Source organism: Podarcis erhardii (assembly GCF_964252035.2).
Source record: "Podarcis erhardii genome assembly, chromosome: 13".
Classification (NCBI taxonomy): Eukaryota; Metazoa; Chordata; class Lepidosauria; order Squamata; family Lacertidae; genus Podarcis; species Podarcis erhardii.
In genome coordinates, this window is record NC_138502.1 from 1,614,291 (window position 1) to 1,640,517 (window position 26,227).

Genomic DNA, 26,227 nt, shown 5'->3' on the forward strand with positions numbered 1-26,227 from the left:
GTTTCTGGCAGGTGGGGAGGAATTGGCTAAGCCGGAGGGGAGGGCGAGGAAGGAAATGGAGATTTGGGGGGGCAGGCGGTGTAATGTCAGGACCTGAGGGCTCCTGGTGGAGACAGAATGGCTCCCAGAAAGGGAAAAAACAAAACCAACTAGCTAGATCCATATAGAGTCGGAAGGGGGACCCCAAAGGTCATCCAGCTGAACCCCCTCTGCAACACAGGAATCTCAGATTTAAACATATCAATCACCTTTACATTTAGGATTCTCAGAATCCCTTGACCATCCCTTTTTATTCAACTTATCATCCCCCCCCCCAATTTGTTGTCTCTATTATTAATTTCTCCAATATATTTTGTCCTTTAAAAGTATTACTTCAATCCTTTTACTGCTTGCGACGTGATCTTAAATAGACTATAAATTTCCCCCCATTCTTTTGTAAATTTCTTCTCGCCCAGGTCTCTGATTCTCACGGTCAGTTTCGCCATTTCGGCATAGTCCATCGTCTTCATCAGCTGTTCTCTGGTTGGAACCTTATTTTCTTTCTATCTCTGGGCCAGTAATATTCTTGCTGCTGTCTACATAAATAATCTTTTCTGCTCTTTCGGGCCCATCGGAAAATTATTCCAGTATCCTTTCTCGCAGCTTGAATCTGTTGGTTCAGCAGAAAACAAACTAATTAAGCAATATTTTTTTTAAAAAAAATTCAGTTTGTTGGTTTTGTGGCATTTTGGCCCTCTCGACAACCCCCCTGCGAGGAAGACCTCCTCTTCATTTCCGCTTTCTTCCCCCTGTTTGGGAAAACTGGGAACAGGGAAGTGGAATGGCCAAAGGCCGTGTAGCAGGTCAGTGGCAAAACAACAACAACCAGGACTCGAACCCAGGACCTTTGGACAGGAGGGATTTTTATTTTATTTTGACTCAAACTTAGGGATAGCCAATGAAGCTGAGCATTGGAAGATTCAGGGCGGATAAAAGGGAAGTGCATAGTTAACCTATGGAACTCCCTGCTGCAGGATGGCCACCAACGTAGATGGCTTTAGATTAGCTTTCGATGAATTCACAGAGGAGAGGGCTATTGATGGCTCCTAGCCAACAATGCTGGATACCAGTTGCCGGAAATAACAGGAGGGGAGAGGGTTGCTGTTGTGCTCCCTGATCCTGAATGGGGCAACTGTGCCCCTGAAGGACCAGGTGCGCAGTCTGAGAGTCATTTTGGACTCTCCGCTGTCCATGGAGGCGCAGGTCAGTTCTGTGTCCAGGGCAGCTGTCTACCAGCTCCATCTGAGACACAGGATGAGACCCTCCCTGCCTGCAGACTGTCTTGCCAGAGTAGTGCATGCTCTGGTTATCTCCCGCTTGAACTACTGCCATGCGCTGTACGTGGGGCTACCTTTGAAGGTGACTCGGAAACTGCAATTAATCCAGAATGTGGCAGATGGACTAGGGACTGGGGGCGGCCGTCGAGACCACATAACACCAGTCCTGAAAGACCTACATTGGCTCCCAGGATGTTTCCGAGCACAATTCAAAGCATTGGTAAAGGTAAAGGGACCCCAGACCATTAGGTCCAGTCGTGGCCGACTCTGGGGTTGCGGCGCTCATCTCGCTTTACTGGCCGAGGGAGCCGGCGTACAGCTTCCGGGTCGTGTGACCAGCAGGACTAAGCCGCTTCTGGCGAACCAGAGCAGTGCACGGAAACACCGTTTTGCCACTACCGAACTTCAGGAGGGGGGGTGTTGCGGGCTCTAGACCCCGCCCACACTCCCGTGGGGCTGGCGTCAGCCTCGCGGGAAATCAGGGATTCCCTTTATTTGCATCCCTGCAGCGCCAGCCAATCGGCTGGCGATAGGGGCGGGCCTTCCTGAGGCCACTTAAGGTCAGGGCAGCCCTTGGCTCGCCCCTTTCTCCCTTGCAGCCGACGCAGTTTACCTTCCCGCCAGAGCGGTACCTATTTATCTACTTGCACTCTGACGTGCTTTCAAACTGCTAGGTAGGCAGGAGCAGGGACCGAGCAATGGGAGCTCACCCCATCATGGGGATTCGAACCGCCTACCTTCCGATCAGCAAGCCCTAGGCTCAGTGGTTTAACCCACAGTGTCTGCTGACCTTTCAAGCCCTAAACAGCCTCAAAGGCCCAGTAGACCTGAAGGAGCGTCTCCACCCCCATTGTTCAGCCCAGATACTGAGGTCCAGCTCCGAGGGCCTTCTGGCGGTTCCCTCATTGCGAGAAGCCGTTACAGGGAACCAGGCAGAAGGCCTTCTCGGTGGTGGCGCCCGGCCTGTGGAACTCCCTCCCACCAGATGTCAAAGAGATAAACCACTACCTGACATTTAGAAGACATCTGAAGGCAGCCCTGTTTGGGGAAGCTTTTAATGTTTGATGCATTATTGTATTTTAGTGTTTTGCTGGACGCCGGCTGGGGAAGCCCAGCCAGATGGGTGGGGTATAAATAGTAAATTCTTCTTCTTCTTCTTCTTCTTTTTCTTCGAATCCTGCTTTCTGGGTTTCCCATTGTGGTGTCCAGTTGGCCGGGGTGCTGGCCTGGATGGGGCCCTGATCCAGCAAGCCCTTCTTGCATTCGCAAAACCCTTTCCCATCTTGACTCCCATAGTCCTCTACTCAAGTCGTGCATTTGAGACCCCCCTCCCCTTCCAACATGGGGGCGAAAGGGTGGGCAGGGGGCTTGCTCAAACAAAGGGCCCTTTTGTTTTCTCGGGAGACCTTGGCAGAGGCAGAGAGCCCGCTTCAGGTATCCACCCCTTTGCCACCATGCACCAAGATATTTTTTTGTAAGGTGGGGGATACAACCCCCCCCCCTGGTTTGCATTGAGGGGGGAAGGGGGGGTTGTTAAGAAGATAAGAAACTTTAGCTGGATCAGGTCCCCGGACCACCTGGTCCAGCATCCTGCCCTCAAAGTGGCCAACCCAAATCTGCAATCAGGATTCGAACCCAAGACCCGCTCTCCCCTCCTGCAGTTTCCGGCATCCGCTCGCCTTGCTGCCTCCAATTGTGCAAGACATAGCATAGCCATCCTGGCTAGTAGCTTGTGGACAGCCCTCTCCTTAATGAATTTGCTCGGTCCTCTTTTTGGAAGTTGCTGCCTCAAGTGGGAGGGAGTTCCGCAGGCTAAGTGTGTGCTTCACTTTGCACAACTGAAGCGGGGGGGGCGACTTTTGTGCAACAGAGTTTCGTCCCCCTCGGGAAAAGGAAAAACCCTCTCCTGAAGCCGCCTGGTTCTTCCTGTGGGAGGGAGTTCCGCGGTTTAACGGCGCGTCAGAGAAGGGCTTTTAAAAATAAAAAAACCCAGAAAGTGGATAAAGGGGGACAGGGAGGCGTCAGATGCAGATGATGTAAGGGGGGGTGTCGGTGAAACGGTGGGAGTTGTCTTCCTAGCCTTGGGCGGAGGCGGCAGCCGCAGAGGCTGCTTGGGGAAATGACGCGAGTCCGGCTTTTTATAAATATGCTGCCACTGAGTGACAACCTTTGACCCTTTGGGAGTCAGCGCCGTTCCCAGAACCTCGTGCAATTGTGCGAGGGGAGAGGGAACGGGAATTGGCTCAGCATTTTTTTTCCCTTTTTGGTCTGTGTGAAAAAACAAGAGCAGGGGTTTTGTGGGTGTGGATTTCAGGCCGGATTTCTGGACCACCTGGCTGGCAAGGTGCTAGATAGATAGATAGATAGATAGATAGATAGATAGATAGATAGATAGATTTTTGTTGTTGTTTAGTTGTTTAGTTGTGTCCGCCTCTTGGTGACCCCCTGGACCAGAGCACGCCAGGCCCTCCTGTCTTCCACTGCCTCCCGCAGTTTGGTCAAACTCATGCTGGTCGCTTTGAGAACACTGTCCCACCATCTCGTCCTCCGTCGTCCCCTTCTCCTTGCGCCCTCCATCTTTCCCAACATCAGGGTCTTTCCCAGGGAGTCTTCTCTTCTCATGAGGTGGCCCAAGTCTTGGAGCCTCAGCTTCAGGATCTGTCCTTCCAGTGAGCACTCAGGGCTGATTTCCTTAAGAATGGAGAGGTTGGATCTTCTTGCAGTCCATGGGACTCTCAAGAGTCTCCTCCAGCACCAGAATTCAAAAGCATCCATTCTTCCGCAATCAGCCTTCTTGATGGTCCAGCTCTCACTTCCATACATCACTACTGGGAAAACCATAGCTTTAACTATACGGACCTTTGTTGGCAAGGTGATGTCTCTGCTTTTAAAGATGCTGTCTAGGTTTATCATTGCTTTTCTCCCAAGGAGCAGGCGTCTTTTAATTTTGTGACTGCTGTCACCATCTGCAGTGATCATGGAGCCCAAGAAAGTAAAATCTCTCACTGCCTCCATTTCTTCCCCTTCTATTTGCCAGGAGGTGATGGGCCCAGTGGCCACGATCTTCGTTTTTTTGATGTTGAGCTTCAGACCATATTTTGCGCTCTCCTCTTTCACCCTCATTAAAAGGTTCTTTAATTCCTCCTCACTTTCTGCCATCAAGATTGTGTCATCTTCATAGATAGATAGATATTATATGAAGCAAATTCTCTAGGGAATTTGCACACTTCAAAAATGAATTGCACCCAACATCCGCCGCTGTCGCTCAGTGAGAAGGTACAATTTTTAAAAGGGGACCTTTGGCAGCAACAGCAGCAGAGACGGTTTCTCTGTTTTAAGATGCAATTTTGTTCTCTTCCCAAGGCATGTTTTAAATGCCTATTCCACATCTGACCTCCTTTAACAAGGTTTTGTTTTGAAACGGTTTTAAGTGCTGGGGCGATGAACCCTCTGGCGCGTTTGCTAAAGCTAAGCAGGATCTGGCCCGGTTTAAAATTAGATGGGAGACTGTGTGTTGAGATCGCTGCATTGCAGGGGTTGGTCTGGATGACCCCCTGGTGTCCCTTCCAGGGGTGTGATTCTAGGAAAGAATAATACTTTGTTGTTGTTGTTAATTTTGCTGTGTTCATTGTGCACTCCCGCCTTCCTTTGCAATGCCTTGCTTTTGAACTCTTTTAAGGTAACGCCTTGCGGCTTCCTCGCGAGGAGAGGGGAAGGAAGCTCTGATCCGCTCCTCCTTCAGAGGGCCCAGGCGTCCTGGATTCACAGATTCCCCCCCCCCCCAAAAAAAAATTCTCCATGGTCTTTCTCCTCCCATTTTTTCCAAACTCAACAGGCGGACAGGCAGATTTATAAACCGCAAGGCTTTTAACATGTCTTAAAAGACACCAAGAATAAAGAAAACACAAACCCCTGCGAAGAAAAAAACCTTCCTGACTTGCATTTCCTCAAGCAAGCAGGCGTCTGAATCGATAAAATTGGAGATATCTTGGCTCACGACCTGATTCAAGAGACTCTTTTAAAGCGTTAAATTTCATTAAACGTAAAACAAGACGAACGGCGTACGTATTCCAGCGAAAGGGAGGCAAACTACGGGTCAGGTATACGGGGTCAGGAAACGAAAGATAGCAAGAGAAACGTTAAAAGGGATATTTAGCGGTACAGATAAGAACTCAAACAGCGGATCTAGAACGCGCCTAATCAAAACCATCGCCGGATGAAATCATATTTTGGATGCCATTTGCCATCTATGCGGATGCATTGCTAAATAAACCACAGAAAGCTGCCAGCAGCGATTGTTATTAATTATTATTATTGGTTAGTAATATGATGTCTGTTGCCCGCGTTCACCAGCAAGTCCCCGGGAGGGATGCGGCAGGTTAAAATTCAGAATTAGAAACCGTTAAAAGAAATTACAGGCTTGGGAATTGGCGTGGGCCCTGAAAAATGCACGATTCTCACGTGACGAAAGCCTTTGGAGTGAAGATGGGCAACTCCAGCACTTGCTGGAAGCGAATATGTTTTTATATATGTTGGGGCAAGTCAGATGGGCAGGGTGTGAATAATAAAATAATCACCCTCATCGTTAATGATTATAATAATTTGCACCTTGGGCAGTGAGATCAGTGACCGATTTGTATTTGTAACGCCAAACCTCAAAACGTCAACATTTCTGTCCCTGCGATTTGCCCTTTTAACAAGAAAGGCAAACTTTCCCAAAGGTTGAGATTTAAGGGATTAAATGGCTTGTTTCTTGCTAAGATAGCATTTTGACCCTGAAAGCCTGTTGACCCGTAAGGGGGGGCGAGTGGGCAAAAAATCCCCAAATCCGCATTAGGACAGTGGCTTTATAGGATGTGTGTAAGCTTCTCAGTTACACAGAACTCCTCTTATATATATATTTTTATTAATTTTAACTTAATCAACAATAGTTAAACATACTTTTACATCGTATACACATTTTTGGACTTCCATCAATCTCGTCTGAAAATTTTCCAAGCTAATCCCTTAATATACATTTTTTATTTTCCCTATTACTTTTAAATCTCACGACTAATATATCTGTTCTTTTTCAGTTTGTAACGTTTCGTATATTTCTCCTTACAAAACTTATTGTAGTCTTACTAGCGTAATTTGTTGATTACAAGTGCTCTTAAAATAATTCGTATACTTCTTCTGTGAATCTCTAGTCCCGCAGGTTTCGAATTCTTCCTCTCATTTTGCCCAGTTCTGCGTAGTCCATTAATTTCGTCTGCCCTTCTTCTTTCATCGGAATTTCTTCTTGCTTCCATTTCTGGGCGAACAATACTCTTGCCGCTGTTGTTGCATATAAAAACAATTTACCATCTTGCCTATTAATATTCTGACCAAGTAAAAAAGCTTCTGGTTTTTTTAAAATGAATATTTCATCATCTTTTTCATCTCATTATTTATCATTCCCCAGAAGCCCTTTACTTTTTTACATTCCCACCACATATGATAAAATGTTCCTTGTTTTTCTTTACATTTCCAACATTTGCTATTTGTCTTATACATTTTAGCTAATTTCACAGGTGTCATAATAATAATAATAATAATAATAATAATAATAATAATAATAATAATAATTTATTTATACCCCGCCCATCTGGCTGGGTTTCCCCAGCCACTCTGGGCGGCTTCCAACAAAACATTAAAATACAATAATTCATTAAACATTAAAAGCTTCCCTAAACAGGGCTGCCTTCAGATGTCTTCTAAAAGTCTGTTAGTTGTTTTTCTCTTTGACATCTGGTGGGAGGGTGTTCCACAGGGCGGGTGCCACCACTGAGAAGACCCTCTGCCTGGTTCCCTGTAGCTTTGCTTCTCGCAGGGAGGGAACCGCCAGAAGGCCCTCGGAGCTAGACCTCAGCGTCCGGGCTCAACGATGGGGGTGGAGACGCTCCTTCAGGTCTACTGGGCCCGTGAGGCCATTTAGGGCTTTCAAGGTCAGCACCAACACTTTGAATTGTGCTTGGAAATGTACTGGGAGCCAATGGAGGCTTTCAAGACCGGCGTTATGTGGTCTCGGCAGCCACTCCCAGTCCCCAGTCTGGCTGCCACATTCTGGATTTTTTGTAGTTTCCGGGTCACCTTCAAAGGTAGCCCCATGCAGAGCGCATTGCAGTAGTCCAAGCAGGAGAGAACCAGAGCATGCACCACTCTGGCGAGACAGACAGCGGGGAGATAGGGTCTCATCCTGCGTACCAGATGGAGCTGGTAAATGGCTGCCCTGGATACAGAACCGACCTGCGCCTCCATGGACAGCGGTGAGTCCAGAATGACTCCCAGGCCGCACACCTGGTCCTTTGGGGGCACAGTTGCCCCATTCAGGACCAGGGAGTCCCCCACACCTGCCCGCCTCCCGTACTTCTGTCTTGTCAGGATTCAACCTCCATCCATTAGCCGCCATCCATCCTCCAACCGCCTCCAGGCACTCACACAGGACCTTCACCGCCTTCACTGGTTCTGATTTGAAAGAGAGGTAGAGCTGGGTATCATCCGCATATTGATGGACACCCAGTCCAAACCCCCTGATGATCTCTCCCAGCGGCTTCATATAGATATTAAAAAGCATGGGGGAGAGGACAGATATACCATCTATACATCGTTTTCATTATATTCTCCAGTTAAACAGAACGCCTCATCAAGAGGCAACGAAGAGTTCTGCGGCGCTCGAAAGCTTGCAAAACGATTTGGCAGCAAATAAACTCAAGTGTTATGCAAAGCAGGGCCAGTAAAGGGTGTTGGCTACTAGGGGAGGTGTCTGAGGGCCAGGTGGGGAATGGCATTCGGCCCCCGGGACTGCAGTTCCCGCATTCCTCCGTAGATCATTAACCCCTTCTGGTTCTCTCCATCGCAAAGTTCTGTGTAAGTCAAATTCTGGCAAAAATAAAATAAAAGAATGTCAGAACTTTCAGCTTTGCTGTCTTTCTTTCTTTCTTTCTTTCTCTCTCTCTCTTTCTTTCTTTTTTGAATTTGCATTTTATTTATTTGTTAACATTCTTATTTTACATCGATAAACGTTGTCCTATTACATTACAGGACTTACTATAATGTCCAACATGCGTACAAAAGTTTTATACAAATTTTATATACCTAGAAAGAAAAGGAAACAAAAAAAGGAGAAAAAACGAAAACAATTTCTCCCCAAAAACATATACACACCAACACACTAGACCTCCTGTCTTTCCCGTTGTATATTCCTTTTTTTCAAATGAATGTACTCTTGTTATTGTATGTATCTAATACATTCCTATATCAATATGTGCTCATAGTCTTGTTTCTCAACTCGGTCTCACTCCAACGTCAATCAAATCCTGTCTCTCTTTCAGAGAGCCTTATGAACACCAAGTTGGAGACCGTTGACCTTCGATGGATGACGTATCCTGCGGATGGGCAGGTGAGGCAGCGGGAAGGTGGGATAATAATAATAATAATAATAATAATAATAATAATAATAATAATTTATTTTATTTATACCCTGCCCTTCCCGGTTCAAAAACCAGGCTCAGGGCGGCTAACAACAAATTTAAAACACTTTTATTATAACACTTAATTATAAAAGCAGCATAAAATACAGTATGGAAACATGAATAACAATAACATTCAAAAATCAAAAATCAATAATAGATAATCAAAGTCCCTGACCTCCCTCGGGTCCTAATGTCTCCCGTCAGCTCAGAGAGTCGGGTCTAAGGTCTGCTATGTGGGTGGGAAGAAATACAGTGGTGCCTCGCAAGACGAACGCCTCGCAAGACGGAAAACCTGCTAGACGAAAGGGTTTTCCGTTTTGGAGGGGCTTCGCAAAATGAATTTCCCTATGGGGTTGCTTCGCAAGACGAAATGTCTTGCGAGTTCCTGCGGGTTTTTCCCCCTTTTCCCCCCTTTTCCTAAGCCGCTAAGCCGCTTATCAGCTGATCCGCTAAAAGCCGCTAAACCGCTAATAGCGCTAACCCGCTAAGCTGTCAATGGGTTTGCTTCGCAAGACGAAAAAACCGCTAGACAAAGAGCCTCACGGAACAGATTAATTTCGTCTTGCGAGGCACCACTGTAATAGAAATAATCATAGCCCAAATGCCTCCTGTGCAAGAAACCCTGAGCCAAAAAGTTTTTTATTTTAAATGTGAAACTTCCCAGCTTTTGTAAAAGGAGTTGGGGGAAAGCAGGTTGGGAAACCCAGACGCCGTTACCAAATTTTTTGCTCTATAGGACGCACTTTTTCCCCGCCCAAAATGAAGGGGAAATATGTGTGTGTCCTATGGAGCGAATGCAGGGGGGAGGCAGGCAGGAAAAGCCCCCAAAAGCCGCACACAGGCTCCGTGCGGCTCTTGCGGGCTTTTCCTCAGGAGGGAGAAGGGACTGACGCGGCCAGTCAGTCCCTTCTCACTCCTCGTAGAAAAGCCCGCAGGAGCCGTGCGCTCCTTAAAGGGTGCGCGGCTCCTGTGGGCTTTTGCGGGAGGTGGGGGTATTGCCATAGCCGCGCGCAGCCTCTCCCTGCCGAAGAGGTTGCGCGGGGCTAAAGAAGCCATAGCCCCGTTCAGCCTCTCCCGGCTGGAGAGATTGCAAGGGGCTAAAGAAGCCATAGCCGTGCGCAGCCTCTCCCGGCTGGAGAGGTTGTGCGCAGCTATGGCAGAAGCCAAGACAGCGAGCGGGACGCATCCTGCTCGCTGTCTTGGCTTCTTTGCTCTATGGGGCGGGGGGGGGGGCGGGCTTCCCCGGCAGCCCCAAGAAGCTGGCGGAGCAGCAGGAAGGCTGTGTGCCTTTCCGCTGCTCCCCGACCTGCTACAGTGGTGCCTCGCAAGACGAAAATAATTCGTTCCGCGAGTCTCTTCGTCTAGCAGTTTTTTCGTCTTGCGAAGCAAGCCCATTGACGGCTTAGCGGATTAGCGCTATTAGCGGCTTAGCGGCTATTAGCGGCTTAGAAAAAGGGAGAAAAAAGGGAAAAAACTCGTAAGACTCGCAAGACGTTTTCGTCTTGCGAAGCAAGCCCATAGGGAAATTCGTCTTGCGAAGCGCCTCGAAAAACGGAAAACCCTTTCGTCTAGCGAATTTTCGTCTTGCGAGGCATTCATCCTGCGGGGCACCACCGTATTTGGGGCTGGCAGTGGGCTTCCCCACGCCAGCCCCAAAGAGCAGGTTGAAAGGAACCCGAAGCCTCCGGAGTGCAGCGGAAACTCCCGCCGCGCTCTTGAGGCTTTGGGTTGCCTTCTCTGAAGCCTGGAGAGTGAGAGGGGTCGGCACTGAAGGCGACTGAACGCACCTTGAAGGGCACCTTGTTTTAGAGGGGGAGAACAAGGGGGGGATTCTCCCCCTCTCTGCGCAGCGCCTCCTGCCGCTTCGCTGAAGGGGCGCTGGGCAGAGAGGGGGAGAATTTTTTTTTCTTGTTCTCCCCCTCTAAAACAAGGTGCATCCTATAGAGCGAAAAATACGGTAGTTCTCGTTGTTTGTGGTGTGCGGCAGCAGGTTTGGGACCAGAATTGGAAGCGGGGTGAACAGGAGTGCCTCTGGGGGTATACAGAGTGCGTTTGGGACCGGAAGCAGGGTAAACAGGAGTGCCTCTGGGTGTATGCAGAGTGCGTTTGGGACCGGAATAGGAAGCGGGGTAAACGGGAGTGCCTCTGGGTTTATACAGAGTGTGTTTCCCTCCGGTACTGAGCAACTGCAGCCCTTCCAGATCTCAAAATCCCCTTTGTAACTCAGAGCAGGGCTTTCATCATGTCTCTCACTGGGTGGATCAGCAATTCCTGGCGGGAATCTGGCCGGCGCCTGCTATTTGCTCCTTCTGGAAACAATTGGAATCTTTTTTTTTATTAATTCCAACAAGCTTTTCCAGCTGAACGAATGCTTCTCCGTCCCGTTTTTAAAAACTTCCCTTCTCTATAAATTGTTGCGTGCAATTCTTTTTATTTGCATCTCGTGCGTCACCTCGAGATCTGTGTATTTGGGGAAGGCGAGGAAATAATAAAGAACAGAAGAGCTGTAGTTTTGGAAGGGGGCCAGCGGGTCATCTAGACCAACCCCCTGCAATACTACTAATAATTTTTTTTTGGGGGGGGGTTTAAAAGATCTGGGTCAGGGCAAAGTGGGACCCATTTGGTCCAGCATCATACTGGCCAAACAGATGCCTGTTATAGGAAGCCCACAAACAGGACTTGTCAGCCAACGAAGCTGAACACAAAATCCTCTTTTAAAGCCCTCCAAATTGGATTATTGCAGCGTGTGTTCATTAGGCTTTCAGATTACTGAACAGTTAAAAACTCAGTTTAAAGACGAAGCCAGATTATTAAAAACAGCAGCTCATATCTCAGAACAAAAGAAATAACGCCCCAGATTTAGATCCGTCTGGGAGTTAACTCTGAGCAGCTCAGGAAACGGAAAGAAAAAGGGAGTTTTTTGGCACCCTGAGAAGAGCTTCCCCAACATGGCGCCCTGCAGGAGGTTTGGACTACAACTCCCATGGGCCATTGCATCGTACGGCCGTGCCGGCAGAGGCTGATGGGAAGTGTTGCCATAAATGGTCGTGCTGACAGGGGCTGATGGGATGTGTGGCCCCAATGGCCTTGCTGACGGGCTGATGGGAAGTGTGGCCCCAATGGCCGTGCTGGCAGGGGCTGATGGGAACTCTTTTCCAAAATGGCCGTGCTGGCAGGGGCTGATGGGAACTTTTTTCCAAAATGGCCGTGCTGACAGGGGCTGATGGGAAGTGTGGCCTCAATGGCCGTGCTGGCAGGGGCTGATGGGAAGTGTGGCCCCAAATGGTCGTGCTGACGGGCTGATGGGGAGTGTGGCCTCAATGGCTGTGGGAAGTGTGGCCCTAATGGCCGTGCTGACAGGGGCTGCTGGGGAGTGTGGCTCCAATGGCCGTGCTGACAGGGCTTGATGGGAAGTGTGGCCCCAATGTCCATGCTGGCAGAGGCTGATGGGGAGTGTGGCCCCAATGGCTGTGCTGACAGGGGCTGATGGGAAGTGTGGCCTCAATGGCCTTGCTGACAGGGGCTGATGGGAAGTGTGGCCTCAATTGCCGTGGGAAGTGTGGCCCCAATGGCTGTGGTGACAGGGGCTGATGGGGAGTGTGGCCTCAATGGTCGTGCTGGCAGGGGCTGATGGGAAGTGTGGCCTCAATGGCCGTGCTGGCAGGGGCTGATGGGAAGTGTGGCCCCAATGGCCTTGCTGACAGGGGCTGATGGGAACTGTTTTCCAAAATGGCCGTGCTGACAGGGGCTGATGGGGAGTGTGGCTCCAATGGCCATGCTGACGGGCTGATGGGAAGTGTGGCCTCAATGGCCGTGGGAAGTGTGGCCCTAATGGCCGTGCTGACAGGGGCTGATGGGGAGTGTGGCTCCAATGGCCGCGGTGACAGGGGCTGATGGGAAGTGTGGCCCCAAATGGCCGTGCTGGCAGAGGCTGATGGGAAGTGTGGTTCCAATGGCCGTGCTGACAGGGCTTGATGGGAAGTGTGGCCCCAAATGGCCTTGCCGGCAGGGGCTGATGGGAACTTTTTTCCAAAATGGTTGTACTGGCTGGGGCTGATGGGAACTGTTTTCCAAAATGGCTGTGCTGACGGGGCTGATGGGATCCGTGGCCCAAACCATCGAGAAGGCCACCGGCTTGGGTTGCTCTGAACACCCGACACACTTTTAAAATGTCCTTTATCTCTCTCTCTCTTTGTGGCAGTGGGAGGAGCTGAGCGGCCTGGACGAGGAGCAGAACAGCGTCCGCACCTTCGAGGTGTGCGGCGTCCGCTCTCCCAACCAGAACAACTGGCTGCGCACCACCTTCGTCCCTCGCTCGGGGGCCACGCACGTCTACGCCGAGCTGCGCTTCACGGTGGTGGAGTGCTTCTCCATCCCGCAGGTCACGCGCTCCTGCAAGGAGACCTTCAACGTCTTCTTCTACGAGGCCGACCGCGACCTGGCCACCGAGTCCTTCCCGCCCTGGATGGAGAACCCTTACGTCAAGGTGGACACGGTGGCGGCTGAGCACCTGACGCGCAAGCGGGCGGGCATGGAGGCCTCCGGCAAGGTCAACATCAAAACCCTCAAGATCGGACCGCTCTCCAAGGCCGGCTTCTACCTGGCCTTCCAAGACCAGGGCGCTTGCATGGCCCTGCTCTCCGTCCGACTCTTCTACAAGAAGTGCCCGGCCGTCACCGTCAACTTCACCCTCTTCCAGGAGACGGTGCCGCGCGAGCTGGTCATGCCTGTGGCCGGCCGGTGCGTGCCCAACGCCGTCAAGGTCAGCGCCCGGCCGCTCAGCATGTACTGCCGCGAGGACGGGGAGTGGGCTGAACAGACCGTCACCGACTGCACCTGCGCGGCCGGACACGAGCCGTCCGAGGAGAACACCAAGTGCCGAGGTGAGGATGCCCCGCAGAGGAGCATCATTATTATTACAGTGGTACCTCCAGTTGAGAACGCGGGTGGCGCTGTGGTTTCAATCACAGAGCCTAGGACTTGCCGATCAGAAGGTCGGCGGTTCGAATCCCGTGAGCTCCCGTTGCTCGGTCCCTGCTCCTGCCAACCTAGCAGTTCGAAAGCACACCAGTGCAAGTAGATAAATAGGTACCGCTCTGGCGGGAAGGTAAACGGCGTTTCTGTGCGCTGCTCTGGTTCTCCAGAAGCGGCTTAGTCATGCTGGCCACATGACCCAGAAGCTGTACGCCGGCTTCCTCGGCCAGTAAAGCGAGATGAGTGCCGCAACCCCAGAGTTGGCCACGACTGGACCTAATGGTCAGGGGTCCCTTTACCTTTACCTCCGGTTGTGGACAGGATCCGTTCCGGAGTTCCGGCTGGATCCCAAGGTTTCTGCAACTGGAGGTGTTGCATCCGCACATGCGCAAGCAGCGAAACCCAATACATCTGGGTTTGCCGCTTTCGCAACCAGAAGTTTACGGTACCTGAGGGTAACCTAAGCCAAGGCAGGACTGTATTTCGTTGTTGTTGTTGTTGTTAATTATTATTATTATTATACCCCACCCATCTGGCTGGGTTTCCCCAGCCACTCTGAGTGGCTTACAGCACATAAAAAATTGTGAAATGTACACAGTTGTCTTACACAGGTGACTGCAGTCATTGATCTCCGTTATATACGTATATCTATCTATCACCTGTCTGTCTGTCTGTCTATCTGTCTGTCTGTCTATCTATCTATCTATCTATCTATCTATCTATCTACAGGGCTCCTCCACACTTGCATATGTGCTGTGCCTAGAAAGCACAAGTCCTGACAGTTTTATGCTTGACCCACGCTTTCTAAGCACGGCCCCAAGGAGTTTTCCCCTTGACCCCCGCTCCTTTCCAAGGGAAAACCTGCTCTTCATGATAGATGAGAACAAATGGCAATCTGGAGGAAACCCAGATTCCTGTTTGCTCCGATTGAGCACTAAAGAGCAGGGTTTTTTTCCAGGAGGGAAAATGTCGTTTATTAAATCTGTATACTGCCCTTCGTCTGCAGATGTCAGGGCAGCTCACAACAAAAACACACACAGATGCAATAGATAAATAAAGGAGGCAAGTAAATGAGTAGCCGGAAAGGTGCAAAGGGGAAGTCACAAGCCAAGAGTCTAAGCTCTCGGTGTTGACGCTGTTCAAAGATGATTACAATTTTATTTATTTTATCTTTTTTTATTTATGCCCTGCCCATCTTGCCCCAGTCACCCTGTGTGGCTTCCAACACTTATGAAAACATTATAGGACACACCCTGGCTCCCATCCAGGACTTGCCATCATGGGATCTTCTGGCAGACAACTTTGTGAAGTTAATTATTGATTCTATAACCAAGGACTTCCCTCAAGCCTTTAGGGGGTTTTTTGGGGGGGTGGGAGAGGGTTCTGACCTAAATCTACTGACTGTTGACTTCAAATGATGAAAAAGACTATTGTGAGACCAAGGGAGAATACTCCTCTCTCCAGGCCATGAGTCATAGAATCGTAGAATCCTAGAATCCTAGAGTTGGAAGAGACCCCAAGGGCCATCGAGTCCAACCCCCTGCCAAGCAGGAAACACCATCAGAGCACTCCTGACATATGGTTGTCAAGCCTCTGCTTAAAGACCTCCAAAGAAGGAGACTCCACCACACTCCTGGGCAGCAAATTCCACTGTCGAACAGCTCTTACTGTCAGGAAGTTCTTCCTAATGTTTAGGTGGAATCTTCTTTCTTGTAGTTTGGAACCATTGCTTCGTGTCCGCTTCTCTGGAGCAGCAGAAAACAACCTTTCTCCCTCCGCAATGTGACATCCTTTTATATATTTGAACATGGCTATCATATCACCCCTTAACCTCCTCTTCTCTAGGCTAAACATGCCCAAGTCATAGAATTGTAGACTTGGGAGGGACCCCGACGGTCATCTAGCCCAACCCGCTGCAACGCAGGACTGTGCAGCTGTCCCATATGGGCATCGAACCTGAAACCTTGGCGTCAGGTAGTGGTTCCGCCCTCACAACAATAACCCTGAAGGGTAGACCAGCAGGCAGTGACTGGCCTGTGGGGTTCGAATCCTTGCTCAGCTGTGAAAGAGGGGATTTTGAGGGGTCAGTCAGGGCCTCTTGGCTTGACCTACCTCATCATAATAATAATAATAATAATAATAATAATAATAATAATAATAATTTATTATTTATACCCCGCCCATCTGGCTGGGCTTCCCCAGCCACTCTGGGCGGCTTCCAAAAAAAATATTAAAATACTGTAATGCATCAAACATTAAAAGCTTCTCTAAACAGGGCTGCCTTCAGATGTCTTCTAAAAGTCTGGTAGTTGTTGTTCTCTTTGACATCTGGTGGGAGGGCGTTCCACAGGGCGGGTGCCACCACCAAGAAGGCCCTCTGCCTGGTTCCCTGTAACTTGGCTTCTCGCAGTGAGGGAACCGCCAGAAGGCCCTCAGCGCTGGACCTCAGTGTCCGGGCAGAACGATGGGGGTGGAGACGCTCCTTCAGGTATCCTGGGCCTTTGAGGCCGTTTAGGGCTTTCAAGGTCAGCACCAACACTTTGAATTGTGCTTGGAAAAGGCGGCTTGATGGAAGTTTACGAAAGAACACAGTGAAAGTGGGTGGAGGAAAGTTTTTCTTCCGTCTCACGACACCATAACTTGTGGAAGCTGAATGCTGGGAGATTCAGGGAAGATAAAAGAAAATTCTTCACAGATCGGAGTTAAACTGTGGAACTCCCTGCCACAGGAAACAGGGATGGCTTTAAAAGAAGATTGGGCAAATGCGTGGAGGAGGCGAGGGTTATCGGTGGATACTAGCCAGAGATGGTTTTGCTTTGCCTCCCCAGCCAGCGGCAGCGATTCTTCCAAATCCCAGTTGCTTGGGGGTTTCCCAGCAGAGCTATCGTTGTCTTCTTAAGCTACAATATCCTTTTTGAGAAGAAGAAGAAGAGACCAGATCTGCGGGCAAGGTGCCAAAAGGGGCCACCGAAGCTTTTGCATGTGGAAGAGGCCCCATGCCCTGCGCCTTCTCGTGAGGAAGAGAGACCGCATTCCAGCATTCCTCGCTTCGTAGAAACCAGGGCGGCGGATCAGGCACCAGGAAACGTAAACAGTTGTCAGGGAGGGAGCCAGGTCTCAGTCAGAGAGGGATGTGTGTCTGTTGGCCGCGATTGCTGTGCTCGCTTTCAGGGACTCAGACAGATTCCCTCCACTCGGAGTTTTTTGTCTGGCAACGCAGCCAGATGGGCGGGGTATACATAATAAAATTATTATTATAATCATCATCATCATCACAGCTTCTCCCACACTCTGTCCTTTGAGGCCCTAAGGTTCCCCTCTGCTCGATGCTTTGAAAGCACAAGACTTCTCCCGAAAGCATTCTGGGAACTGTAGTTTTCCCACTATTGGAGCTACGGTTCCCAGAACAGAAGGAGATCCCAGTGGTTGAATGGATCTCTCAGTGGAAAGTCCACAAGCAGGATTCGAACACAAGACCGGCACTCTCCCTTCCAGTGGTTTCCGGCAACTGGCATTCGGATGCATTGCTTTCTACGACTGTATAAGTTGCAGAGCATAGCTACTGTATTTTTCGCTCTATAAGACGCACCAGACCATAAGACACACCTAGTTTTTGGAGGAGGAAAACAAGAAAAAAAAATATTCTGAATCCCAGAAGCCAGAACAGCAAGAGGGATCGCTGCGCAGTGAAAGCAGCAATCCCTCTTGCTGTTCTGGCTTCTGGGATAGCTGCACAGCCTGCATTCGCTCCATAAGACGCACACACATTTCCCCTTACTTTTTAGGAGGAAAAAAGTGAGTCTTATAAAGCAAAAAATGTGGTGTATTGACAGGTAGCCATCGATAGCCCTCTCCTCCTCCGTGAATTTGCCTAAACCTCTTTTAAGGCCTTCCAAGTCGGTGGCCACTCCTGCTTACTGTGACAGGGAGTTCCACAGTCCTGAATCTCCCAATATTCAGCTTCCTCAGATACCCAGGACTTCTAACATTGTGAGCGTCGGAGGGAAAAAAACTTTCTCTAGCCCCTTCCATTCCCCGTTTTGCAAATTTCCGCCATGTTGCCTCCCCCCTCCCCTTTTCTCTGAACCCAAAAGCCCCCAAACGCTGCAACCTGGCATCGCCCCGGCCCCTCGATCGTTTCGACGGCCCTTATCCGAAACTTCCCCAACTCTTTCCGCATCCTTTTTCGGGTGAGGCGACCAGAACGGTGCAGGAAAACATGCGCCAAAGATTTTTGCAATGGCATGGCAGTTTTATTTTTGATCCTTTCCCCTGCGGTCCCTGGTGCAGTTCGAATGCAGCAAAGGGGTCTGGGAAAAGGGGTCTTTCCCCAAAGGCCCCTTCGCCAGCCCCCTTGCTCTCCCAGGAAGCCCACCGCTGCTTCGAGAGACCCCCTCTCCTACCCCCAGCCTTGCAGTTGCTTTAACTCTCGCCGTCGTTCTCTCTCTCCTCTGGGTCACGAAGGACGGGTCTTTGAACTCCCGGCCGGCTGGACGGGGGCTTGAAAGCCCCCAGGAATGCCAAATATCTGTGGGGTCAAGGGTAACCAACTCCGGCAGGCGGCTGGAGTGGGGTGGATGGGAGAGAGTCCTCAACAAGGCCTCTGGGAGTGGGGCGGACTTAGGGGGCAGCCGACAAGAAAGCTGCTGGGACTGTTTCAGCCATTGTTTACTTCTCCCTTCATTGTGAAATTTCGTTTTTTCTTCTGCGGAGAGGGGGGGAAAGGGTGAAGGTCTCCCATCTTCCAGGGATAGCAAGGGTTATCCTCTACATTTGTTTAGCGAGGAGTCAATAACATTCCTGCTGTTCGGAATACACTTTTGCCGGGTTTAGCTAGTGTCCGTTCCGGGCAGATGCCTTTAGTGGCTTTTAACTTGCTTGTTTATTCCGTTTCGTTAATCAATCATTTCCTTTTTAAAAAAATAGATTTTCCACAATGATAACACAAACCACAAAGCAGAATGATACACAAAAACAGAAAAAGAGAGAGAGAGAGAGACAGAAAAAGGGAACAATAAACAGATAAACAATAACAACAAACTTAATTCTTCACAAATCCAACCTTTTAAACATTTTGGTTGACTTCCTCAAATCCCTCCCTTCAGAGTTTCCTTGTAATTAAAAGTAACAGCTTTCCAATATCATTATTAAACTCAAACAATTTCCAATTATAGTCCATCTTATTCGCTTTTCTTAACATTCTAAATCCCATTTATTTAATTGTAATTTGGCTTAATCCTAGGCCTAATTGTTTCTTTCAAGTAATTTCTCATTTTTTACATTGCAATATTTATCCAAATAGTCCTTAAATTTCCTCCACCGTTAATCAATCATTTCCCGTGGGGAATCTCTTTGGGCTTTGGGTCTTTTCCAGGGAGTCTTCTCTTCTCATGAGGAGGCCAAAGTCTTGGAGCCTCAGCTTCAGGATCTGTCTTTCCAGTGAGCACTCAGGGCTGATTTCCTTCAGAATGGACATGTTCTTTAATAATAATAATAATAATTTATTATTTGTACCCCGCCCATCTGGCTGGGTTTCCCCAGCCACTCTGGGCGGCTTCCATAGAAACCAAAAATACACTAAAATATCACAGATTAAAAACTTCCCTGAACAGGGCTGCCTTAAGATGTCTTCTGAATGTCAGGTAGTTGTTTATCGCTTTGACATCTGCTGGAAGGGCGTTCCACAGGGCGGGCGCCACCACCGAGAAGGCCCTGTGCCTGGTTCCCTGTAGCTTGGCTTCTCGCAATGAGGGAACCGCCAGAAGGCCCTCGGCGCTGGACCTCAGCGTCTGGGCAGAACGGTGGGGGTGGAGATGCTCCTTCAGGTATACTGGGCCGAGGCCCAGTTTAAGAACTTGCCATAGTTTGCCATGGTCGACACAGTCAAAGGCTTTTGCATAGTCAGTGAAGCAGAAGTAGATGTCTTTCTGGAACTCTCTAGCTTTCTCCATAATCCAGCGCATGTTTGCAATTTGGTCTCTGGTTCCTCTGCCCCTTCGAAATCCAGCTTGCACTTCTGGGAGTTCTCGGTCCACATACTGCTTGAGTCTTCCTTCTAGAATTTTAAGCATAACCTTGCTAGCATGTGAAATGAGTGCAATTGCGCGGTAGCTGGAACATTCTTTGGCACTGCCCTTCTTTGGGATTGGGATGTAGACTGATCTTCTCCAATCCTCTGCCCACTGCTGAGTTTTCCAAATTTGCTGGCATATTGAGTGTAGCACCTTAACAGCACCATCTTTTAAAATTTTAAATAGTTCAGCTGGAATACCATCACTTCCACTGGCCTTGTTATTTGCAGTGCTTTCTAAGGCCCATTTGACTTCAGGATGTCTGGCTCAAGGTCAGCAACCCCACTACCTGGGGTGTACGAGACATCCATATCTTTCTGGTATAGTTCCTCTGTGTATCCACAGCCCTCCCCGTATTCGCCCAATCCTCTTTGAAAACCGTCCGATTCATTGGCGACCCCTGCCTCCTGTAGCAGGGAGTTCCAAAGTTTAGCTGTGCACTGTTATGAAAAAACGACTTCCTTTTATCTGTCCTCACGGAAACCTCTATGGGGCCATCTAACCCAGGAATCCCCAAACTCGGCCCTCCAGATGTTTGGGGACTACAATTCCCATCATCCCTGACGACTGGTCCTGTTAGCTAGGGATGATGGGAGTTGTAGTCCCAAGAACATCTGGAGGGCCGAGTTTGGGGGGTGCCTGATCTAACCGCCCCCCTGCTGAAAAAGTTTACTGACCCCTGATCTAACCCCCTGCAGCAAAGCAAGAATCCCTGACAGACAGCCACTTCCTTTTAAAAACCTCCAATGGTTATAGAGGGTTGAAAGGGACCCCCAGAGGTCATCCAGCCCAACCCAATGCAATGTAGGCATCGTAGCTAAAGAATCCCTGAAAGACAGCCGTCCGACCTCTGTTTAAAAGCTTCCAATGAAGGCGATCCCACTGCCACCCTCTTAAGGTTATAGAATTCTAGGGTTGACAGGGCCCCCCAGAGGTCATCCAGCCCAACCCGCTGCAGCAATACGGGGATCGCAGCGGAAGAATCCCGGATCGCAGCGGCTATCCAACCAGCAAGGATCCTTCTCACGTCCTCTGTCTCTCCCTCTTGCCCCACAGCCTGCCCAGCAGGGATGTTCAAGCCCTCTCAGGGCGAGGGCTTTTGCCAGAGCTGCCCGGCCTTCAGCCAATCGAACGCCCCGGGATCCAGCGCATGCCCCTGCCGCAACGGATTCTACCGGACGGAGAAGGACCCTGTGACGAAGCCATGCGCTAGTAAGTGATGTCAAAGGCGGTGGCGGGGGAGAGTGGGTCGGCAGGACCCAGGCGGGACCCGGGTTCCGGTTGAGGGGGCTAGTATTTGACCTATGGAGCTTTTGGTGACTCGGGACCCCCAGCACCTCACGGACTGGCTCCCCCTACGTGAACCAACCTAGATACTGTGATCTTTGTGTGCTCCCCCCATGGGAGGTCTGGAAGGTGGCAGCACGAGGACGGGGCCTTTTTGGTGGTGGCCCCCTGCTTTTGCAGTGCTCTCCCCGGGAATGATGCCCTGGCACCATCTTTAGGTGCCAGGCAGAGGTTCCTTTTCCAACTGGACTTTTAGTGATCTGTCAGCAGGATGTCTTTATCCTGCCTTTCAAAAATAGGATTTCTCGGCATGCGCCGAGCTTCGTTCTGCAGCTGCTACAGGTGCGGCCGACTGCCTGTCCTGCATCTGGAAGTAATTGATATTTTGGTGTGGAACTCTTTTTGGCGCCTGCTAAAAGCAGCAATGTAGAATGGCACTAGATGTTTTGTCTGTAGTTTATTGCTGCTTCTCATCTCTCAAATGGTTTTAGGAGTTCCTTTTACGTAGAACTTATCGTTTTACTGTCTCTCGGGCTTTAAAAACGAAAACCAAACAAGAGGTATTGAAATTTTGGGCTTTTCCTCTTTCTTTTTGGTTTAAACGTTGGTTTTAATGTGCTTTGCTTCTTTGTTGAAAGTTACTTTTTTGGGGGGAAAGGGAAAAGGGGGGAAAAGACAAAACGAGTTTAATAAAATATAAAACAAGCGAAAGCAGCTGGAGGGCAGCAGGTTGATAGGAGAGTTGGGTGGGATCCCCAAAGGTCATCCAGACGAACCCCCTGCAATGCAGGAATCTCAGCTAGATCACCCCGGCAGATGGACACCTGACCTCTGCTTGAAAACCTCCAAGGAAGGGAGTCCATTCCGCTGCCAAACAGCTCTTACCGTCAGAAAGGGACTTCCAGGGGTCATCTAGCCCAACCCGCCTGCAACGCAGAGGGTTCAAGTTTGCTTTGTTTGGAGCAGGGCTGTCCTGGGGAAGGTCGGGGTCCCCCCATCCTGACCGTTGCCTCTTTCCCTCCCTCCCCACAGAAGGTCCGTCCAAGCCCCGCAGCCCCGAGGCCAAGATCAACGGCTCGGTGGCCGTCCTGAAGTGGAGCGAGCCCCTCGAGAACGGCGGCCGCGACGACGTGGCCTACCACGTCACCTGCTCCGAGTGCCCCGAGAAGCAGCCGTGCCGGCCCTGCACCCGCCTGGCTTACGCCCCCCGGTCCAGGGGCCTGTGGGAGCGCTCGGTCACCGTGGAAGGGCTGCAGCCCTACATCAACTACCTCTTCCGGATCCAGGCCGTCAACGGCGTCTCCGAGATGAGCCACAACCCGCCAGCCTCAGAGTCCATCAACGTGACCACCAACAAGGACGGTCAGTCGCTCCCACAGCCGGACCACTGCAGGAATACTTTATTAGTATACAGTGGTGCCCCGCAAGACGAAAAACTCGTTAGACGAAAAACTCGCTAGACGAAAGAGTTTTCCGTCTTTTGAGTCATTCCGCGAGACGAATTTCCCTATGGGCTTGCTTCGCAAGACGAAACGTCTTGCGAGTCTTTTTCCTTTTTCTTAAAGCCTCTAAGCCGCTAATAGCCGCTAAGCCGTTAATAGCTGCTAAGCCGCTAATAGCCCTGCTTCGCAAGACGAAAAAACCGTTAGACGAAGAGACTCGCGGAACGGATTAATTTCGTCTTGCGAGGCACCACTGTATTGCTTGTTAGCTGCCCTGAGCCCAGCCTTGGCTGGGGAGGGCGGGGTATAAATAAAAATTATTATTATTATTATTATTATTATTATTATTATTATTATTATTTATACCCCGCCCATCTGATTGCGGGTTCCCAGCCACTCTGGGCGACTCCCAACAGAATGTTAAAAACACGATAAAACATCATACATTAAAAACTTCCCCAAACAGGGCTGCCTTCAGATGTCCAAAAGTCAGATAGTTGTTTATTTCCTTGACATCTGGTGGGAGGGCATTCCACAGGACGGGCGCCACCACCGAGAAGGCCCTCTGCCTGGTTCCCTGCAACCTCGCTTCTCGCAGGGAGGGAACCGCCAGAAGGCCCTCAGAGCTGGACCTCTGTGTCGGGGCTGGACGATGGGGGTGGAGACGCTCCTACCGGTATACTGGGCCTTTAAGGCCATTTAGGGCTTTCAAGGTCAACACCAACACTTTGAATTGTGCTCGGAAACGTCCTGGAAGCCAATGGAAGTCTTTCAGGACTGGTATTATGTGGTCTCAGCAGCCGCTCCCAGTCCCCAGTCTAGCAGCTGCACTCTGGATTAGTTGTAGTTTCCGGGTCACCTTCAAACGTAGAGTGCATTGCAGTAGTCCAAGCGGGAGATAACTAGGGCATGCACTACTCTGGCAAGACAGTCTGTGGGCAGGGAGGGTCTCATCCTGCGCACCAGATGGAGCTGGTAAACAGCTGCCCTGGACACAGAACTGACCTGCACCTCCATGGACAGCGGTGAGTACAGAATGACTCCCAGGCTGTGCACCTGGTCCTTCAGGGGCACAGTTACCCTATTCAGGACCAGGGAGCCCTCCACACCTGCCCGCCCCCTGTCCCCCAAAACAGTACTTCTGTCTTGTCAGGATTCAACCTCAATCTGTTAGCCGCCATCCATCCTCCAACTGCCTCCAGGCACTCACACAGGACCTTCACCGCCTTCACTGGTTCTGATTTGAAAGAGAGGTAGAGCTGGGTATCATCTGCATATTGATGGACACCCAGTCCAAACCCCCTGATGATCTCTCCCAGCGGCTGCATGTAGATGTTAAAAAGCATGGGGGAGAGGACGGAACCCTGAGGCACCCCACAAGTGAGAGCCCAGGGGTCTGAACACTCATCCCCCACCACCACGTTCTGGACACGGCCCAGGAGGAAGGAGCGGAACCACTGTATGACAGTGCCCCCAGCTCCCAGCCCCTCTAGACGGTCCAGAAGGATATTATGGTCGATGGTGTCAAAGGTATCAATCTGTTGCTGGACCCAGGACGGATGGGAGCTGTAGCTTTGAGTTCCAGTGCTACATGCGAGAGAGACCGCAGGAAGCCTCCTAGGGGCTGCCTCATCGCCCGTGGCTCATGCAGCCCCCTATTTTCTCTCCCCACAGTCCCCCAGCCCGTCTCCGAAATCCAGCAAACATCCGCCAGCTCCAGCGCCGTCACTTTGACTTGGCCTCCCGTCCAGCCTCCCACCGGGAGCATCCTGGACTATGAAGTCAAGTATTATGAGAAGGTGAGCAGAAGAGGGGTGAGAGACGTCGGAAGGGACCTCCAGGGGCCATCCAGCCCAACCCCCGGCGGTGGGGAGTAGGTTGTGGGAAAAGGAGCAGTTTTCCGGCGCCCTTTCACCACCCCTTTCCCTCCCATGCAGAGCGGCGGGGGCACCATGTTTGTGAAGACGTCGGATAACCAGGTGACCTTGAGCGGCTTGCGGCGAGGGGCGATGTACGGGGTTCAAGTCCGTGCCCGCTCGGAGGCCGGGTACGGGACGTTTGGGCCCGAGAAGGCCTTCCAGACCCAGGGAATGGGTGAGTAAGAGCTCTTAATATTATCCTGTGTTTCTTTCCCATTAGGATAAATAAATAAATCCTTCGCCTTCTCTTTCTTTTCTTTTTTGTCTTTTTAACTTTCTTCTTATTCTTATGTCGTGATGTTTTTTCTTCTGTATTGAATTTTTCTATACTCACCTTCGTTGTAAATGATCATTTACGTCTGTATTTTTTTTCTTTTTCTTTTTTAAATAATATTTATTAAAGTTTCAATAAAAAAGGTTACAAAAATGATAAAAACAAAAAACAAAAAATACAAATTACAGGAAAAAATAAAAACAGTTAAAAATAAGTCCCTCTTTCTATATCTTACAATTCATTTACTTATTTTCATGACTTCCTCACACCTCCCTTTTTTGTATTCCAGTTCATATAGTTAATTCAGCAAATCCTTACCCTCTTTGTTTTATCTTAGTTCTTTATCTTCACATATTATAACATTATATTTTCGTCTAATATCAATCCATTTTTACATATTCCTGTTTAACCTTATTACTAAAACCGCTTCGTTTCATTCCGACATCATTTTAACATTCATTAATTTTACAGTGTTTCTGTAAATAATCATTAAATTTCTTCCAATCTTCTTCCACCAACTCTTCTCCCTGGTTTCGGATTCTGCCAGTCATTTCCTATTTACGTCTGTATTTTAAACCAATAAATATTTACAATGGAGGGGAGAAGGATAAATCGAGCACATGGGAGGGGAGCATATTTGACTAGGGGCTGGTGTGAGTTTCTGTCTGAAATGGCTGCGGGCTGGTTGGAGCGGATTGGGAACTGAAATATACTCGGTGTCGAGAGTGGATTTCATGCTCTTTATTCGCTCATAGTGGTGAGGAGGAATGGAAGTTCCCCCGAAATGTCTGCTTTATATACATTATTTACACAATGGGCCCCACGTGATTGGCTAATTCTGGGATTCTCCTGTAGGCCAAGCAGGTTGCGGATTCACTTACACCTGGAGTTGGATTGGGTGGCTCCTGCAGACCAATCAGTCAGCTGCATTCTGAATCCTATTGTTCCAGGACCAATCAGACACCTGCATTCTGAATCCTATTGTTCCAGGACCAATCAGACAGCTGCATTCTGAATCCTATTATTCTAGGACCAATCAGACACCTGCATTCTGAATCCTATTGTTCCAGGACCAATCAGACAGCTGCATTCTGAATCCTATTATTCTAGGACCAATCAGACTGCTGCGATTTGGATCCTATTGTTCCAGGACCAATCAGACACCTGCATTCTGAATCCTATTATTCTAGGACCAATCAGACAGCTGCATTCTGAATCCTATTGTTCTAGGACCAATCAGACTGCTGCATTTTGGATCCTATTGTTCTAGGACCAATCAGACTGCTGCGATTTGGATCCTACTCAACTCAGTACATAACAGGAACAGTACTCCAGAATGCCTTACGTAACAGCAGGCAAACCAGTCATGTCCCCAGGCGCAGTTTAAAAGCCCAGGTGGCTCACTCAGCCAAAGTCCTGGCTCTAGAGAAGTGTTTCCGCCTGGCGCCTAA

General features: G+C 49.7%; 1 protein-coding gene across 1 annotated transcript in view; it reads left to right on the top strand.

Annotated features, from left to right (window-relative positions):
• Positions 1-26,227, top strand: part of EPHB4 (EPH receptor B4) — a 50,964-nt gene that overhangs the window by 12,858 nt on the left and 11,879 nt on the right. The window contains exons 2-7 of the mRNA XM_081835630.1: positions 8,669-8,736; positions 13,011-13,692; positions 20,911-21,066; positions 22,174-22,503; positions 24,258-24,382; positions 24,521-24,677. Coding sequence (XP_081691756.1) covers positions 8,669-8,736; positions 13,011-13,692; positions 20,911-21,066; positions 22,174-22,503; positions 24,258-24,382; positions 24,521-24,677 — 1,518 coding nt within the window. The remainder of the gene's footprint in view (positions 1-8,668; positions 8,737-13,010; positions 13,693-20,910; positions 21,067-22,173; positions 22,504-24,257; positions 24,383-24,520; positions 24,678-26,227) is intronic.